Here is a 21143-nt window from a genome sequence, read left to right as displayed (position 1 = left end):
TTAAACCTAACTAACCTAAGGACATCACGCACAACGGCCGGCAAATCCAAGCTGCATTTAGATTGCGCTTCCTTGACTCTTGTGCAGAAAGGCGTGCAATATACTGCTGCATCCATTTTCAATAAGCTACCACAAGAATTTAAAAATCTTAGCAGTAATCCACGCTCTTTCAAATTTGAACTAAGGAGTTTCCTCATGGATCACTTCTATCCTGTCGAGGAGGTCCTTGAAAAATTAAGCTGGTTCCTGTGTTACGTACAGTGCTGACTGCGTTCACATAAACTTATGAAGTTGTCTTTTTTCGGTTCATAAACATTTTATTTTATCTGTTATTATGTTATAATTCTATGTACTGACCTTGGAGATTTGCTCCTCAATTTGGCCCTACGGAACTGGACGTGTAAAAATAAAGAAAAAAAATATGACCAAGTTCAGCGAGGTGGTGAGTAGCAGAGACCAAAGGATGGGAAGAGTAACATCGGTCTATGGCCTGACGACTGCTCATATTAAAACGCGGTTAACAGCTAACAGCTCCGCTGTAAAAACACTACGTGTTCCTGGCAACAAATGGTGGTCCTGAACATCAGGGGATGTAAAAGCGTATCCTGTCTTATCCGCGATTTTAGAACCGTGAGTGTAAAAGATGTACACCCTGAAACTCTTGAAGAACTGAACGCAACAAAGACAACCGAACAAACACCAAAACAGGTCATGGGTGCGACTGAGACTTTAGGACCTTGGATACAGTCCTATCGCAAAGGCACATTTGAATGTGTCAGTGGTAGTGAAACAAAGCGATAAACGAACACAACCGCTGTCAGACGCACAACTTTTGCAAGTTCCTCCCGAATGAAATGGAAAGATTCCGGCTCCTTCGCACGGCGGCCTGTACGCACACATAAGATGCATGCGTGACCTCGCACCGTCGCTTACGCCCCTTGCATTCACGAAACAGCTGCATGCCTTTATTACGCGCAGAAAGTTGCGCCTTTTTGTGTTAAGAAGTAGACTGGACCTGAACACAATCGTGTGAATACCTGGCAGAAACTAGGGTTTTAATGGTATTTTGGCTCCAACTCCGAAAGTCGGAACCCGTTTAAAATTTAACTTCGAGCTGCTATAGTTTGGAAGTAGAGGTGGAACGGAAGGTGAAAGCTAAAATTTTGCCCTGCAAACTTCAAAATTAAGAACGACAAACAGGATCAACAACATTGCTGGCTGCATACCCCGGACTGTCCCCCGAACTGCCCCGGACAGTATCAAACGGCAACCTGTCGGGAGAACCACAGACGGAAGGGTCAGTACGATTTACTGAGGATCTTCTGTAACAAAGAAGAGTATTCGGAAGGTAGGAACTGGAAACATCCAACAAAAGACCTTCAGGTGACGGCTGTACGTCCGAAAAATCTGTAATCAGTCCCTAATTGCAGTATTGCATGCGCTCTTTAATCATTTCGTCTGTGAGGCAGTTTACGTTTGTCAGCCGCCCCTGAGCCTCAAACGTCATCTTTTTCTCTTTACGTGTAGGTACAGGAATTCTTAAGAATTTTTCTTTTCAATTGTTAATAGTTCTGCGGTCAAGATTATGCTAACAGAATTACGAAAGACCCGCGCAACTGAAGGACATCACACCTGCAGAAAGACAACGGGTGTATTTTATGCACAAGATGGAATCACCTCATCTACCACGCCTCATACGGAGCGACGTAACAAAAATTTAATGAGCTTAATCCTGTAGATTTCCGGCTTTGGGATATTCAAAGGCACAGGTGTACTCCACACCGATCGACAACTCGCACATTTTCGGCCGATGCGTTTGCCCCATGCATGTGACCAAACCCGTGGGCAACCTTTGCGTCCACACGAGTTCACAATTCTTTGGGGAGAGTCGCTGAAGAAGAATGATTGGTGACTACATTTAGCACCTTCTGTAGTAGCAAAAGACAGGCACAGGACAAAATGGTTCATATGTTAAGTCTTTATTTTCGTGCCTTATTTCCTAGTTTCAACCAATCTTATCTCCAGTAAAAAGACGGGACGTTATTTTTTTAAACACCCCGTGCAGCCGACATCCGTAAGACACTCTCAACCACTATTCTCTCCGTGGCATTGTCTAATAGGAGATTATAGCCCCCTTCTTCGATACAACGTTTTTAAAACTGGATACTTATTTAGTAGACTCGCTGTCTAAATTTCCGTACCGTTATCCTGATCTAGCATTCCGTATCTTTATCGGATGGTTCCTGTAAAATTGCCAAAGCCGACTGCATTCTCTATACATTGTCCATCTGATGCACATGTCCACGTCGATGGGAAGTTAAGAAGTGAGCTTCATTCCGGAACTCCGCCCTCAGGGACAATTCACACGCACTACTGCGACACACCTAGCTTCAGAGGAAGGGCAGTCAGAAAATGAAAGCTTGCTGAGAAAACTAAAATATTATGTGGAAACTGAAACAGATGAACACTTCGAATATCACGTGTAACAATGGTAAAGCACCGAAAAAGGACAATACGAGGACCACATGAACTTAGAAAACAGAGACTTAAGATTACAAATCTATCACAGCCACACGATCTCTCCAGTAAAAGGTACGTGAAGATGACCCACAGTGCTTTAAACACATCACTCAGTACACATACATTGTCTGACTGGTTGCAACGGTCAGATTTTTCGGACAATGTGTTAAACGTACAGGTTGCCTTGTCAGTAATTTCGTGCTACGTTTGCTTATCTAAAGAGTTTAGCAATGGTCGTATTTGGACGACGTTGCAAATTACACTAACATGCATTCCAGAAAGCATTTGACTCGTTAACATAACCACACTTATTATCGAACGTACGAGGGCTATTCAAAAAGTAAGGAGCGATCTGTCGCGAAATGGAAACCAGAGTGAAAATAGGATCTGTTTTATTTGCAACAGCTGGTTACACCTTCTAGTTACTTCTCTAACTGCCGCTCTTTAGACATCTGTCGAATCGTTGTACCAACTTTCCAATACCCACTTCATAGAAGGCAGCCTCCTGTGCTTTCTGGCAAGTCTCTACGCCGGACTGCAGCTCGTTGTCAGTGCCAAAATGTTGTCTTCATAGCCAGCAGTTCATTTGTGCACAGATGAAAATCAGAAAGAGTCAAATCCGAATTGTATAGGGGTGATCAAAACACTTCCCATCGAAAACGCTGCAGAAGCGTTCACATCACCCCAGCAGTGTGCGGCCGAGTACCGTTACGTTATGTGGGGTTGCATGAAATCAGGCGAAATCTCTCGGTAGGCTCCCTTACTTGGTGGCAGACACTACTTTCTAGGCATCTTAGTGGGCTCACTGTGCATTCAGAATTGAGAAAAGCGATGTGAAAGTCGGTCCAAAAACCCTCATCGGGTTTCCACTGTGGTTTCTATTTCGCGACCGATCGTTTCTTACTTTCCGAATAGCTTTCGTACAATCATATATGTCTTCAAGCGAAATTTGTGACTGGGTTGAATATCTCTCGGTATGAAGGACGCAGCACGTTATCTTGAATGGAAAGTTGTCGGCAGAGGTAGAAGTGACTTCACTGTGTCCCAGGAAAGTGTGCTGAAATCCTTGCTGTTCATCTCTACATATACAAACGCCCGCCCCCCCCCCCCTCCCCGCTCTTCCTAAGGCTAATCTCAGCAACTAATGTACCTACGGATTTTGATACGGTGGCGCGGACAATCCATTTGCCGTGGGTTTCTTGCCGCGCCGATATCCTGTAAAATTAGGCAGTTGATGCATTATCCAAGCAAGCGACATCTTTAGGCACTGTCCTTAGGTCAAAGGTCACGCAAACCAACAATGGCAAGAGATGTGGAGCATTTCCCAACAAACGAAAGGCGGTTGCTACGCAGTGGTCCTATCTCGGATTCCTTTACGGCCGTGGTTCATGAGGACACGTTTGGATCGATCCACGAGTGGTACTATGATACGACTTGGATTCAATCACGCCTATTTTCATCAATATCTGCATCTGGATCAACATTTACGCTTCGCCGGCATTACAATGTGATCCTGAGTCGGGAGCTGATAACCACATCTTGTTTATGTGTCCCAAATTTGACTGGGAACGCTTGGACTTTCTGAAGACATTGCTGAGTATGGCATTCCACCTTCCTCAATCAATTACTTCTCTTTCATTTCATTTATAAAGTGATTGTTATGTTCCTTCAGAGTACGAGCACAATGTATAGGTTTTTATAGCGTACATGTCCTATTTTTCTGTCCTGCTTCTGAAAATATTTCCGGAATCGTGTGAACTGTAACTCAACACAGTTTTAACTACCTTTTAATCTAATTGTTGCAAAAATATAGTGGACACAGCTGTAACGGTTTGAGCTTTCTCCACTTGTAAATATGCATTTCTGTATTCTTTTGTTCAATTCAGTGTACACTTTAACTGTGTTATTGACGGCTAAATCGAGTTGCTACTCGGAAGGCCAAATAAATAAAAAAGAAAGAAAAAGGTCCCACAGGCGGAATCGAACTTATGCGAAGAAAGGCCGCACAGATGGTCACAGGCTTGTTTGGTGTCACGAAGGTTGTGAAACGCATAAACTGGCAAACGCTTAAAGATAGGTGCAAACTATCTCGAGGAAACCTACCCAGAAAGTTTCGGGAATCGGCTCTAGGTAAAGAATCTAGAAATATATTACAGCCCTCTACGTATCGCTCCTGTAGGCATAGCAAGCCCAATATTCTACTAATTACAGCAGACGCAGAGTTGTTTAGGCAATCACTCTTCCTTCGGCCCACACACGAATGAAAAGAGAAATAACCCCAATTACCAGTGTAATGGAAAGTACCTTCTGTCATGCACTTCGCAGAGGTCTGCAGATTAGAGATAGAAATGAAGACGACAAAACGTTAACTTTGAACATTTGTACACTGTGGTGGCTTGTGCAAGCAGGAAGGTGTGTCAGTGTCGCATGGAAATGGACGTTTCAGCTCAGTGCTGAGAATGCGCTGGGGCTAATGGAACCGTGGCATTGTCGTCGCCGCCGAGTGTGGTGCCGGGCGTTGAGGTGGAACACACTCCATTGTTCTGTTTAACTGCCTCTCCTGTCGCGGACGGAGCGCTTTTTACTGGTGTGTAGCAGAGCAGCAGCAGCAGCAGCAGCCCCGATGACAGTAACAGATTGCATTCAATTATTCATCAGCAGTAGGGACCAGAAGTAATCTATGCAGCATTTCTGGTGATTTTTGACACTTTGGTATCAAGGATAACGGCTACTGTATGGGAGCTTCACGTAAAGCATTCAGCCCGCCCCCCACCCCTTATTTTGTGGACCGTTGAAGATATAGAAACAAAGTTCGAGGAATAATATACTACGCAATGACGCACAGTTTTGTTGCATTTTAAATCTAGCCTTGTATCAACAAGGTATTGAAGCAAACATAGTTTTTCAATAGAGTGGCAAACATTTTTAACAGCCGGAATGAATTTTCACGCGGCAGTGCAATGTGCGCCGATTTGATACTTCCTGATGAAATTAAACTACATATATGCTGGGCCTGGACTCGAACATAGACCTTTGCTGAAGAGTGCCTCAGAGTGAAATTTCATTCCGGAAACAGTCCCCCAGGTTGTGGCTCAACCAAGACTCCGCAGTACCCTTTCTGTTCTAGTTCCGCAAGGTATGTGGAGAAGTTTGGAAGGTATGAGATCAGGTACTGACTGAAGTGAAGCTATAACGGCGGGTCGTGGGTCGTGTTTGGATAGCTCAGTTGGTAGACCGCTTGCTCGCGATAGGCAAACATCCCAGGTTCGAGTCTCGGTTTGATATACACGTTTAATCTGCGAGGAAGTTTCACTTTTAACGGCATTCGAAAGCTCTTGAAAAGAAGAGTATAGAGATACGACGGCTGTTAATCTTGGCGTTGAAAGTTTTTGCAAAGGTATCCGAGGAATGACGCAAAATTGAAAGGCAAGGCCTTCGGAAACGACTGTTGCGGTGTAAACGTTTTCAAGCTCATGCTGGGCTCCGTCGTTGATTGCAGCAAGACGACAGTGTCACGCTCTAGGTCTTGAGTTATACGAGAAAGATATAAGGTCAGCTACAATTATTGTAACCGGAACTACACTGACGGAAAAAGAAATAACAACACCAGGAAGGAGTTGGCAGGCGTGTCTCTACATCTAAAAGAGGACGTCTGTTCAGATTTCGCGCCATTTGCACAACAGTGATGCCACTATGAGGATGCAAACCAGGTTTGCTTTAAATACACGCTGTAACTGTCGTGACCGTTAGTTACATATGACATTGGACGTGGCGAGTACACGATAGTCAAGAATGCCTTTGAAGCGACAAAGACACCATTATCAGCGCTACACTGAGTTTGAACGAGGTTGCGTAATAGGGTTACGAGAAGCTGGAGGTTATAGAAAGGCTTGGCAGGAATGCAGCTACTGTACGTGACTGCCGGCAGAGGTGGTGACTAGAATAAACGGTCGCAATAGACCGGGCTCCAGACGGCCACGTGGCACCACCCAGAGAGAAGTCCATCGTGTTCGGCGTATGGCTCTGGAGCGTCGTACTGCATCTGCAGCACCATTTTGAGCAGCAGTGGGCACCTCAGTGAGACAACCAACTGTTACAGATCGGCTACTTCAAGGACAGCTCCAGCCAGACGCCGTGTAGCGTGCGTCCCACTGACCCCAAAACACCACCATTTGCTACTTCAGTGGTGTCAAGCGAGGGCTGGGTGGAGCTCTGTTCCGTTTTCTGATGAAAGCTTGTTTTGCCCCGGTGCCAGTGATGGCCGTGTGTTGGTCAGTAGGGGGCCAGTTGAGGACCTGCATCCAAACTGTCTGTTCAAATGGCTCTAAGCACTTTTTTTTCACTTGCCGCCCTGATTTTACGACCCACCACCTAATTGCTTAAGATGGGTCTTTATTGACCACTTAGCCGCTGGGCGCTGATATGGCTGAACCCCCACACCAGTTCCTGCACCCGATCGCACCGTTGCCCGTTTCCCGCCAAGTGGAGGCGGGTCACAGTTGATCGTGTTTTGTTTTGTGTCTCTTATTTTGTTTTCTTTCACTTGGTTATCTTTCTTTGCTATTTGTCTTCCTTTTCTTTTCTTTACGGCAGCTTTCCCTCTAAGCGCTATGGGACTTAACATCTGAGGTCATCAGTCCACTAGACTTAGAACTACATAAACCTGACTAACCTAAGGACATGACATACATCCATGCCCGAGGCAGGATTCGAACCTGCGACCGTAGCAGCAGCGCGGTTCCGGACTGAAGCGCCTAGAACCGCTCGGCAACTATCTGTGTGCTGAACACACTTGACCTACACTTGGAGTTATGGCATGGTGTGCTATTTCGTATGACAGCAGGAACGCTCTCACGGTTAGCCCACACACCGTGACTGCACAGTCTGGTGATTCGACTTATTGTGGTGCCATTCATGAACAGCATTCCAGGAGTTGTTTCCAACAGGATAACGCTCGCCCACAGATCGCTGTTGTAGCCCAACAAGCTATACAGATTGACTATATGTTGCCTTGGCCTGCTCGATCACCACATCTATTTCTAATCGAGCAAGAATGGGGCGTCATCGGAACACAACTCCAATGTCTTCCACAAATAGCATTAGGCGTCCCTGTACTGAATGACCAAGTTCAACAACATGCAACTCCACCCCACAAACTGACATCGGGAACCTGTACAACACAGTGCATGCATGCTTGCATTCAACGTTCTGGCTGTTACACAGGGCATTAATGTACCAGCATTTCACATTTGCAATGACTTATTTCGCGCTTACATTAACCTGTAATCGTACAATGTTAATCACTTAAATATGTTACTTAGACAAATGTATTCCAGAAATTTCATTACTCTACGTTAATTATTTTTGCGTCAGTGTATATGCAAACTTCTGGCATACCAGAAAGGGCTTAGCACAGTATTTCAAATGTGTGTACATGCGCATGTATAGGTCAACAGCTTTTGTGGAAACAAGTAAAGATTGAAAGACTTTATATTAATGCAACGGCGGGGCCTGGACGAGTGCAATACCTGGCAGTGCTTACACACAGTAGTAGATTATCACAACTTTGTCTTTACGTTTTACCTCATTTCTGGTATATTTTTACGAAAAATATCAAGCCTACATTAACAACTGCTATATCACTGTACTGGTGTTTTAAAAAGCTTTCGAATGCAGTAAAAGAGTTTATGGTTAAACTGAAAACAAAAGACTTGCTTTAATATCTCGGTTGAGGCATGAGTTAAGTGAATTAAAATGTCGAAAACCTCGTTTCAGTGTCCTGAACGGTTCATGATTCATCATGTATACAACGTGCCTTATGTAGCGTGGAATTCCGTGAAATGATTCAGTACGTCGAAACTAGGTTTTCGACTGACAATATAATACGAATGTGCGAACATTTTGCTATAAAGTTACTCTTGTTAATATTTTTCTCCAACGACATTTTGAAATGACTTATTTGTTAAGTGGAATTCTTTTTTGCTGGCTTCAACAGTCCTTTAAACCAGGACTATAGTGTTACGAACCGCCTCAAGGTTTGCAATAAAAGTTGTGAGGAAAACGGGTGGGGACGTGGAAAACTCGTTTGCCATATAAACGCCAGGTAATGGACCAGAACCTGCGACACTGTGGGCCGTACTGGCTTTCAGCGTATTTCCAAAGGATTTTGCTGCAAATCGTAAGAATCTTAGCTCTACAACTCTCTATCCAAGAGCTGTTTATTGCCATTAATATGAACTTGATTGCGTTTAGGAAAGAAGGAAGATGAATTAAAAAATTACGATCACCGATGGTACAGCAATATACTTGCCCCTTTGTTTGCTATAGTTTGTCAAAATAGTTTTTGTATCTTGGAAGAGGTTTACGAAATATTATCGTTGACCACGGTATGTGGGCTAGTCGAAATATACCACTTACAAGACCGCGGAGTCTCGCTTCTCTTGGCCAGTTTCTTTATTACATTGTAATTATATCTGTATTATATTGGTACGGGTAGTAACACTTGCTAAGCAGAGCTGACGGTAATGAAACGAACATATTTACCGACGAGAGGATAAATGGGCTTTTAAGTACCATTTGTACTATCTACTAGTGAACGCTATGAGCTATTGCAACTCTATGCTATAATGGCACACCGGTTTGAACAGCGTCTAGTGTGGTCTAGGAAGGTATTCAGTATGCTGCAGGAAAAAAGAAATGCTGTTAAAAACAGAGAAACGGATTTCAGTAAGTAAATTAACCAACAATTACAGAGTACAGTATATGTAGTGGATGAAAGTAAACAACCTACTAGAGAAACTGCAGGAAGAGTTTCAGTTAAAGAAATATCAGTAACAACGTAAGAGAAGAAACAGCACAAGAGATTTTTCCAGAATGAAAGTTCCAAACCATGAATCACACTGGCAAAAACGATTATGGGATCAGTCAAGACATACTGAACAATCTAAGAAAGCACGTCGAGGCCGTGTCGGCATTCAGTACAACCGCTTGGTGTCATAACAGTATGAGTATAAAGGATGTTCTTGTCACGGAGACACGTGATTGCTAAGCGGCGTTATCTAAGTATTGGAGCTCTCGACGTCGTCTGCGTTTGTAGTTCAATTACATGAGACTAAACATGGTAAAATCTCAAAGAATTTTAATTTATCATAATACATGACTTTCCGAACCGTTGTCGGGATAGACACTGTTCGCAATGTGTGGCTTCAGATGCCAGTGTAAGGTCACAATGTGCAATACCAGGAGTACAGAACAGCATTTTAAGATCCGGTTAAGGTCCTTCACGAGAAGGTACAACCGTAGGCGATCTTCTCACGGCCCACCGAGTTAAGGCGCAGACAGCAGCTTTTTGTGAGCTTAGCAAACTGTAATTGGACACAGAAAATCAACTCAAAGTTTTCCGTAGTCCGTTTTGCGAAGGTGCACACGGAAAACGAAAACTACGAGAAAGCTCGTCCGTTAAGGATTTCTGGTGTTGTGTTCTCTGTTTAACCGCGTTTTAGCATCATGCCTGAGACCCGAAACGCTTATACCTGAAGAAAGCAAACGCCACGAAAAACCACAATTTGTATGAGAAACTTGCGTGTCGTGATGAGAGTGTTCTTGGCCTCTGCTTCATGCGCAACGGTCTTATGGCGCTTCGAATGTGCGGGGATGATTTACTCACTGCTTCTGCTTGTACCATTAGCGATTTTACTCTTTCAACTATGAAAATGTTAGCCCACATAGAACTTAACTGGTAAACAGCCTGCTACAAGTTACGGATATCAGTCGAACACCTTCGACGCCTTACATTCCCGGTTCTGTCACTTATTGACCACGGCTGGAACCCCTTCCTACAGCAATAGGCCAATCTCTGTGAAGTACATACAAAAGGATACTTTTAATTGTGCTACATATTAAGGTCTCTATCCCTTCGCCTGCATTCTATTGACGGCTGGGTCAAGAGAAACATGACTATCTGGACAGCTCTCAAGGGCCACTTTTTGCCTAAGTTTATGCGCTTCATCTCCACGGGATACGTCCTTAGGAGGCTGAACGACCCGAATGGATTCAGCCCTGAAAGGAGATTATTGTAATGTAAGGCAGATTTTTTCTAGTGTTTACAAACTGAGATTTTACAACATTTCTGTTGGATCGCTCGTCAGTCCAATAAACCTGTGACTAATCATTCTGTCATTACAGTCAATGTTTCCTATTAGTCGGACCCGATAAGGATTCCGTACAGTATTTAAGTGTGGTCCGTACAGTTGTTCTGTATGCAGTCTCTGTTTTAGATAACTGTTGTTTTAAACTTTTACCTACCAATGAATCGCAGCAGACCATTCAAAAAGGCGACAACTGTGCCTGCAGGTACATGTTCGTTCCACTTCATAATGTTACACTGTCCGCCCATGGTAGCTGAGTGGCCGGCACGGTAGCTCAGAGTGTTCGGTCAGAGGGTTAGCTGCCCTCCGTAATAAAAAAACTGAGTTCACCGATCAACAACGAACCAAAACGGGTGTCTTTCGACGTCCGCCCCGAGCACATACAACGAACGATAGAGAACAAAATGAGATTTAAAAAAAAGTGGTCAGCGTGACGGACTGTCATACCTAACGGCCCGGGTTCGTTTCCCGGCTGGGTCGGAGATTTTCTCAGCTCAGAGACTGGGTGTTGTGTTGTCCTTATCATCATCGTCTCATCCGGCGTCAACTCGAAAGGCTTGCACCAGGCGAACGGTCTGCTCGACGGGGGGCCCAAGCCACACGGCATGTTACACCGTCTGTGTAAAAAGTGAAGCATCCAAAAGACACGTAATTTCGTACACGTATGCACCACCAGCTCGTATGTAAATGATTAGTACTGCAATTCTCTGCGTCTACTGGAACGGACACCGGAGTATATAAGTGTTATTCTTGTTTTTTGTTGTTATCAGACTTGGTGGCCTATATCAGTGTCAGATGTTGAGTGATCACTTAAGGACACACAGACGCCAGCAAAGTTTGAAAGGGATGTCGTTGTGGGTATCCGTTAGGCGGGTTGGTCGAATCGTGCAATATCCAGATATATCCAGATTTGTGGGGCATTCTGATGTGACAGTGGCACGATGTTGGACTGCATGGGAATGTGCCGGCGGGCTTACTCGTCGCGAAGGTTTCGAAAAAGCACGTCTGACGAGAGCACCATACGGGAGGATAGACGTATTGTGCACCAAGGACATCATAGCGCCTTCGCATCTGTGCCGGCAAGTAATGGACTCCCCGCAACATCATGTGTCATCGGACACCCCACTAGTGCATTGCCGTCTCACGCGTGGGCTACAGGTAATACCAGAACACAAGCGGCTGCGTTTGCTGCGGTGTCGTGACCGAGAAGCACAGACGGCGTCGCATTGTGTTCAGTGATTAATGATGGTTCTGCATGACCCCAGATGACCATCACCAACGAGTATGGCGGACACATGGGGAGAGCTCCTATCCTTCCTATGTTTTGTGGTACTCATTGTGCCATGGAGTTGTAGTGACTGAGGGAACTCTGCAACAACGGAACGTCATGGACTCTCATGCGACAGCATCTTGGTGTCATTTTTCAACAGGACAATGCTCGTCCGCACATAACACATGTTTCTCTGAAGAGTCTGCATGATGCTGAGGTACTCTCACGGCCGGTAAAATCTCCAGAGCTGTCCCTGATACAACGTGGGTGGACCCAGCTTCGATGTCAACTCCGTTCCATTTCCAATTTGCACAATATCCAGGACCAGTTATGACAGGTGTGGGCCAGTTCGCCTCTCAGGATGAGACAGCTTTGTGACACTCTTACCCCTTCCAGGCTAGAGCGGCTGTAGCGTCGTACTGGTAAGTGTGCCCATACAGCCAAGTTTTTCGTAAATTTGACTCGATTTGCAATCATTAAATAACGTCACATATCCTCTAAACTCGTGAAGTTTCATTTCGTTTTCTCCTCCCTTCTGGGTACTTTACTTTTCTTTTATCAGGTAGTACATGTATATGACATGACTGACTTTAAATGTGAGACAATAATCCGAAAGTAAAAGGGTTCTTGAAATGCACAAACTTCATTTGGAAATGGTACTTCAGCCAGCATCATCCACGACCGTTCCAAAGTTTATCGTTCTTCTTAAGCATCAGCAAAATGTCTCTAACAACTTCACCACTAGTCTCATTCATGGAAAAACGGAAGACCAGAACGAAGTGCTCGGCTTAAAAAGTAAGAGAGGAATGCATTTTGTCGCCCCTACTGTTCAGTTACACTTCGGGGAAGCAATGACGGAAATTAAAGAAAGCTTCAAGACAGGGATAAAATTTTAAGGTGGGAGGATGAGAATGTAAGATTCGCCAATGGCACTAATATCCTCAGTAAAAGTGAGGATCAACTGCAGTACCCGTCGAATGTGCAGTAAACTTGTTATCAAAATTGCTGTCGACCCAAAAAAGTGCGGCCGAAGGAGGGCAGGAGGGGAGGGGTGAGGGGGGAGGGGGAGGAGGTCACAGGGGTCATTACTCCCGCTCCCTCCCCATAAAACACATTTCAAGTGAAGCGTTGTATTTTTACGTGTTTAGTGATTCAGCCAAACTGTTCGTCTCGAATATTTCCGGACCACTTTAAGATATCGTAATTTTGTTTTTACGCAGAAAAAGTGTGAGAAAGATCTCAATAATCGACTTATAATCTCTTTTCAATGCTATAGTGATTACAGAGAAATAGGTATTGGCCTCGCTTTTTCAAGTTTAACTACAGCAATTTCTGCTGCTAGTATCGTAATTCTAAAAAGACGAATTCAATGGCGTTTCACTCTTCAAAATACGATTACTAGTTCTGCAGTTATTACATAATTAGAACTTACAATCTCTCTATTCCCAACATGAAACCGATTGTTGACTTATGCGGAAGTTAGTGATTTCATTCCCAAATAAGGAAATACGTCACGTCAGATAACGAGGAAGCAGTGTTGCACATCCATGACACCAACTTAAAAAGGAGAGAGGAGAAATGTAGCTTTCATTCTCTCTGTGCCGTTCGCCAATGTCGAGAGCTGGTTTCACTTCTTTGTAGAAAATGCAGAAGGAATGCGAAATGAATAATTAAATTATACGAAATAAAGTACCCCGACAGATGGTGTCCAACAAGAATGATTTTTCATCGAATGTGCAAAAACATTGTTTCTGTAAGACCACCAGAATACTATGCTAAGAGTAGAGAGAAAGCCTGCGACGAGATGAGAGATCGAAGTAGATGTTCTGGCAGCTGTTGATCCTATTTCCATACGTATCATGTGCGACTTCATCGCCGCATTAACCGGTAGTAATGAATTCTGTAGCTCGGTTGAATTGGGAGAAAAATTCTCATCACCGATTTACCGATGAAGCTTTTGTTTAAAAATCGTCTGTACTTCGTAAGCCATCTTGCAGTGTGTGGCGGAAGGTATTTTCAATACCACTTGTTACTTCCCCCGCTTTCCTGTTCCAGTCTCGAATAACGATTGTCGGTAAGCCTCCGTGTGGAGTCGAATCTCTCCTTGTAAAGGCGAATGGAAGAAATTGCATTAGTGAGCCGCTGAGACTGCCCACTGGCTGAGGCAGGCTGAGCATCAGAGGCAGCGAAGTGTGAGCGTTTGGTGCAGTGGTATTTGAGACTACTTGACTGGTTCTTACCTCATTGAAGAAACCTTAATAAATGCACTGCGATGTTCCATGCTTTCTTCTGTCCTCTATAGTCCAGTGGTCTTTTGAGCTTTCTCTGCGAATCTGTCATTTGCAACTAGGATTACAAGTCTTTTTAGCTTTTCTGAAATTATTGTATTAAGTAGTTTTCCAGTTAATCTAATCTGCAGAAATAATCATAGAATTTGAACCATCTTCTGCGTATTGCACCAGGCAACTTGTCCACTGCTGTGTTCAGATCTGTATTTTTTCTTATAATGCTAATGCCATTTATGTTAACGGGGACATAAATTTTTCTGAGAATTTTCTGCTCTTCCTTTTCGGCTTCATTTCGATCTGGCCTCCTAGAGACGTAGTTTCTGACATGTAATCCTTTAGGCTAAGCATCTGTTTTTCACACTCTAAGTTTCCCGTCATGGGATGTCACACGTTTGTTGTAATTCCATGTTATTCTGTACTCTTTCTTGAGTTCAGCGGCTCTTTCTAAATTGACTTTACTGCTTAGTCCAGATGGTACTAAGATTCTGTCGAGATATTTCAAAGAAAACTCGTATGAAATTGTCCCACATTTCGTAAGAACTGGGGATCTTCTCATATTTTGATGTACATTTTTATCGACTGATCTTCTCATATAACATTTAGAGGCTTATCTTTGATGCTATATGGTACAACCTCTGTATGATATACTTGGTTTCTTCACCAGTCTTCGTGAAGATAGCTAGATCGTCAGCAAAAGCTAGCCACTTTACTTTCTCTGCCGCGAGGTCACGATTTAGCACCCTTCATTTCTTTCCTTCATCCTCTTGTAATTTTGTCTAACACTATGTCAAACAGAAGCGGGGAGAGGCTATCTCCTGCTGAACTCGTGTACGTACTTCAGAAGGCTGAGTTATTTCATCAAGAAACTTACTTCGCTTGAGAAGATGTGTCTCTCCGAGAGTCTACCAGACTAGTTCTCTTGTCTTCTAGCTACACACGTCTTCTTAAAGTCTATAAAGTTGGCAAATGCATTGGTACCTCGACGTACCCTTAATATTGCCCTAAGACAGCAGATCTGCTCAGCACGCATTCTGCCTTTCCTGAAGCCTGCTTGATATTCATCAGGTAAATGATATGTTTTCTGTTTAACTATGCTTAAGACAGCTTCGGATAAAACCTTTTGTATAACTAGCAGAAGAGATGTGGATCTATAGTTGTCGGGGTGTGCTCTCTGATTTTTCTATGCAATGGATGAGCAATAATTTCTTTTGAATCCTTTGAAATAGTTGTAGATTTCACATTTCTATTAAGAGAGATAAATTCTTCTTTTGAGGTAATTTCCTCCTATTTTTAACATTTCTGCTGTTATGACATCCTCTACAGACGCTTTGTTACTTTTAGTTATTGAATTACTTCTTTTATTTCTGAGTTGTCGGGGGATGAGAGAGTGTATTTGGCATAGGTTTTTCAAGATGTAGTCTTTATACTGAACGATCAAAATTCAGTAAATTTTTAAAGTTATCGGCTAGTATCATACAGTCCCTTTATTTTTTGTCTTTGATTTTCCATTAATTTGACGAATATACATTCTACATCTACATTTATACTCCGCAAGCCACCCAACGGTGTGTGGCGGAGGGCACTTTACGTGCCACTGTCATTACCTCCCTTTCCTGTTCCACTCGCGTATGGTTCGCGGGAAGAACGACTGCCGGAAAGCCTCCGTGCGCGCTATAATCTCTCTAATTTTACATTCGTGATCTCCTCGGGAGGTATAAGTAGGGGGAAGCAATATATTCGATACCTCATCCAGAAACGCACCCTCTCGAAACCTGGCGAGCAAGCTACACCGCGATGCAGAGCGCCTCTCTTGCGGAGTCTGCCACTTGAGTTTGCTAAACATCTCCGTAAAGCTATCACGCTTACCAAATAACCCTGTGACGAAACGCGCCGCTCTTCTTTGGATCTTCTCTATCTCCTCTGTCAACCTGACCTGGTACGGATCCCACACTGATGAGCAATACTCAAGTTGGTGGTTTGTGCTCAGAGAAATCCTCCCGGATATCTTTTAGAAAATTTGGGTGTTGTTTTTATGGAAATCCTGCGGTATTTCTATGAGCCTGCTTTTGTCGTGAGCACGCTTCTGGAGGCGGACTGTTTTGAGCCGGGTAGCTGCCCTAATTTCACGGCTGACCTCTGTAACGTGCTGCGGAGGTCTGGCCACTCCTTGAGATCTCGTTCTTGTACGTCACGAGCGAAAGCCCCGGCGTTCTTCTTCAGGCAGCCAGTGTCAACTCTTTGTAACAAGTTCACTTTCGTATGTATCTGGTTGGTTGGAACCCTGTTCTGATTTGTGTTAAGTAGTGATCCGAAGCGACGACTCCCTTCCGTACTCGGACATTCTGAATCTCATGCATATTCTTTGCGGAAACTGCAACATGATCAATCTGGAATTTCCTTAATAATGGGTTAGGTGATTCCCAGATTTTCATTTCGCGCAGTGTCTCGCAAACTGTGTAGACATAACACTCAGCGCCATTGACTTACAAAAGCACTTTAGACATTCTCAATTCTTATTCGCCAGCCGATGCGCTGGATGAAATCCTGCTACTGATCTTTGTCTCCAGGCCAACCCCTGCATTAAAGCCAACTAACAAGATTTTCACGCACTGTTTGGAGATCTTGCTTATAGTTTCATCTCGTGCTACCCAAAATATTTTTGTTTTGTGAGGGTTTTCTCGGTATTTCTGTTAGTGGGAACACGAGGGTTTACCAAGGCACGTCATTTGGTTTCACTGTAAGGGCTTTCACAAGGGGATGGAAAGTGATGACTGAATATAAAATCTTTTTCCTATCTGGAAAGGCAGTTCCAAGTACTGGTAAAGTGCCTTTAATTTTTGTGATTAGTCTGCCTTCAAGTAATAAATCTGAAGAATGAGATTTTCATTCTGCAGCGAAATGTGCGCTGATATGAAACTTCCTGACAGATTAAAACTGTGTGCCGGATTGAGACTCGAACTCGGCACCTCTGCCTTTTGCAGACAAGTGCTCTCTAATAAATCGGAAGTTTTCAGAGTCGAAATGGTTTTCATCGTGGAAACGCGTTTCACGTATTGCTGGAATTTAAATGGCGGAATTAAAAAAGAAAGCTCTGAGCACTATGGGACTTAACATCTGGGGCCATCAGTATCCTAGAACTTAGAACTACTTCACCCTAACTAATCTAAGGACATCATACACATCCATGCCCGAGGCAGGAATCGAACCTGCGACCGTAGCGGTCGCGCGGTTCTAGGCTGGAGCGCCTAGAACCGCTGGGCCACACCGGCGAATGGCGGAATTGTCTAGGATGTCAATCAGTTGTTTAAATTACTATGTGAAGAATTTTTTTATTTATTTATTTATTTTTTTTACTGCCAATTGGCTATCTGAGGACCACGTTCCAATTTCAATTATTCGGTCTTTGAACTTTTCTTTCAGTACGCTTTCATCTGTTAATTATGTTTCTAATGTTTATTATTTTTATTATTATATTAGTACATTTCATGTATTTTTTGTTAATATTATTAAACTTTGTGGCATGTTAAAAATATGTGTCACCGGAAGTAATATTTGTGAGGTGGTAGGGGGACAGCAACAAAATTTTATCGCCCTCTGAACCGAACCCTGGACCAAGTAGTTAACGTGAATGAGCTCTGCTACATTGTAAGGAAAATAACACATGACAGACAGAGCAAGGCGAGCGTCAAAAACGTACTGACGCAGGCAAACAGGGCATTCTCCAGGTTTAAAGTAGCTACCAGTATCAAACATCGGCTTTAACATCAGGAAGATATTTCTGAGAATGTACCTTTGGTGCACAACAGTGTGTGGACGTGAATCATGGAAAACCGCAAAGGGAAGACTCAAAGCGTTTGATTTGTTGTGCTATAGAAGGAGGCTGAAAAGTAGAGGGACTGATGATATAATAAGTAAGAAGGTTCTTCACAGAATCGGCGAGCTAGGGAACATGTGAAGCATACTGACAAGTAATACCCTTACACAGAAATGGAGGAGAGTAAATATGGGTGCTTTGCCGGTTCCTGAGATATTCCACTGGATTAAAACTTGCCTTCTGATGCTTTCAGTTACATAATTATCCACTACGCACGTCAGTCGATTGTTGCGTATTATTTCCCAAGTACGTTGTTGGGTTATTTTTGGGGGAGGAAACCAGACAGCGAGGTCATCGGTCTCACGACGGGGAAGGAAATCGGCCGTGCCCTTTCAAAGGAACCATCCCAGCATTTGCCTTGAGAGAAATCACGGAAAACGTAAATCAGGATGGCCGGACGCGGGATTGAACCGTCGTCCTCCCAAGTACGGTATAAGCGTGAACCGAAAGCTTATCACTGCTCAATGAGTGATATGTTTGATGTACTACATATCTTGAATATTACAGAAAGGATGAAAGAAGACTACAAAATAGTGCAAAAAATTTGAGGGTGATAAATGGAAATGCACTGGACGAATAGGAAACAAATAATAGGAAGGAAATGGAACAGATCTCTGCAAATTGGAATAGTTGTAGGGGGAGAGAAAGTGAGAGTGGTGGCTGACAAATATAAATGACTGCGATCACAGAGAGTAAACAGTTTTCATAGGTTATACTAAGTAATATGAATTACTTTGCCAGTCCTAAGCGACGTCCGCAGAGCAGGCTGCTACGATTAAAATTCCGGTCGTAGTAATGGCAATGGTGGATTGCCGGGTCAGCGCTCATGTTCGCTGCCCCACCTAACTGCCGCGCCATTATAATTATCCCAGACTGTAAACGACATGATTGCTGCGCGCACTCGGCAATTACTGCTGTCCGAAAGCTCTTGAGGTACGGCCTTGCGAGAGGTGATAGCTTGCTCTGGGCCTAAGAGTGCGGCGGCGTGCGTACAGTAAGGCACTGACTGGAGTGAGGATTCTGAACCAAGGGGCAACAGCAGCCAGGTGGCGTCAACGCCTGAAGGACGTGTTAAGCTATTTTCTCGCGGAATTGTTCCTAAAATGGTGCGTAGAAGTACTCTAGAGTAATTGGTTTCCGCATAACTTGCCATAAAATAATTCGCATATTAAACACGCTCTGTTTTCATTTCAATTATTACAGACTTAAAACTATAAGTTTGTCGAGACTGCACACATTACAGAGACATATAAATAGGTCTATTTGTGCAGTACAGAACTGTAACAAACATTGAGTGCAGCTAATAACTGACATACATGTTTCACAAAATTCTCTGTCCTTTGTTATGTATTTGGGTGTTACAATCGAAGCAGGGATAGAAATATAAAAATAACCTTTTTTCATAAACAGGAGACAGTAGTATAAGGAGTGACAGCTGTGTGTACTTTCGTCGGTAGTAAAAGATGTTCGACAATAGCTATCACCCTAACGTGACAAACCAGATACCAGAATGCTCTTGTCCGTCATGTTCTCCGACACGACAGGTCCTACAAATTCTGCGACTGTATCTGTGCAAAATTTTTGATTTTCATACTTTAGTTGTTCAGCCACTAAAATTATATTTATTTTTGTTTTTTGCAAACGAACAGCACAATTTTTATGACATTGCTGTTACCGAGAGCAATAAGACGCACTGCGTTTATAGCAGTAACAGCTTCAGCAACGGTGACTGGTTGCTGTGTTTTCATGCAACGAAGTCAAGTGCTGGCTAACATGAAGCTTTGTCTTTATTGAGTTATCACGAATGGGAGAAAATGGTGTATTGTTAACCATTGAACAAAACTTTCGCTTTTTCTTCGTAGTCTCTTTTATGACCATCGCTGTAGTGTGCAAGAGTAACCATACTTCCTCTATCATTTCAAAGCTCAGCCAGTGTCAACATTACCATGGAAACGGATACTGTCTTTAAGGAGATTGTCTGGTGTTTCCGTGCAACTGTTAATGATCGTACGCAATGAAATGAGTATTGTTTCAGCACAATAAGCCGGGAGTTTTTAGCGACACCAGTCACGAAGAGACAACTTACATGATCAGGCACACATCTGTGTTAATCCTGCGGTTCAGCGTTGTTGTTTGTTACTTAAATTTTGTAAGCACTGTTAATATAGTAACACTTCCCCATTCAGTAAAATAATGTATTCAGTATAAGTAGAATCTCTGCGCACTGCCGTCTCTGGCATAGTAACCTGTTGTTTCACTTGACGTAGATAATGAACTGACAGTTAGTGAATCGATAGTTAGGTTTATTGAAAAAGAAAATATTGTTTATAACGAACATTCTTTAACGCACTGGCAGTGAATACATACAAATGCTGTGTGTAACAGCGAAACGCTGTTGCTGGTGGAAAATAGTGTTTGTTTCTGATAACTGGGCGGATGACATTGCCGGAAAAATGTTAAGAAAGCATTATTTTTTTTCGACCATAGTCCATATAAAATGCAGCCGCTGCATATTGTCAGTGGGAAATACATAAATCTAGTAATATTATGGCTGACTATGAAATGGAATGGGCGTATAATGAATTTATCATTGTTGAAAGTATTAGTTGTTGGAGTTACTAAGAAAGTTTTAATACCAAATTACCGGTATTGAAATCGACGAATTCGATTAGAGCGTCGTAGAGGGCGTCTTACCTTTCGTAGCTTCGGCGGCCGTCCGTGCGGCGAAAGCGAAACAAATCCAGAGGAGCGTCGCGAAGGAGCGCGCGAACAGTCGACCGGCGTGCATGATCGCGGGCCGATCAGAGATCTGTCATGACGCGAATACACAGGCACGTGGGACGCTGCGGCATGCACTGAGGCGGCCGGCGTTCACCTTTAGCGCGCGTCCGCCTCGTCTCAGACGACACTTCCGCCGGGGATGGCCAGAGACATCTGTGCTCAGCCGGTGGAACCGCTGGAGCCTGACTGCGCCGCTACCTGTTGAGCGCTTCACAAACTACTTGTGAGTTCGTTTACGATTTACGGGCTCGAACGTCTCTTAA

The 21143-nt window shown here is 43.6% G+C and overlaps 1 protein-coding gene across 1 annotated transcript in view; it reads right to left on the bottom strand.

Annotated features, from left to right (window-relative positions):
- The window catches only part of LOC124615580 (laminin subunit alpha-1-like), a 1154169-nt gene extending 1133232 nt beyond the window's left edge, over window positions 1-20937 (bottom strand). The window contains exon 1 of the mRNA XM_047143565.1: window positions 20794-20937. Within this exon, the coding sequence (XP_046999521.1) occupies window positions 20794-20887 (94 nt within the window). The 5' untranslated portion in view covers window positions 20888-20937. The remainder of the gene's footprint in view (window positions 1-20793) is intronic.
- Window positions 20938-21143: the final 206 nt, after the last annotated feature.

The sequence above is a fragment of the Schistocerca americana genome, chromosome 5 (genome assembly GCF_021461395.2).
Source record: "Schistocerca americana isolate TAMUIC-IGC-003095 chromosome 5, iqSchAmer2.1, whole genome shotgun sequence".
Lineage (NCBI taxonomy): Eukaryota > Metazoa > Arthropoda > Insecta > Orthoptera > Acrididae > Schistocerca > Schistocerca americana.
The sequence above is the reverse complement of the archived record's forward strand: the minus strand, read 5'-3'. Positions and strand labels throughout refer to the sequence as shown.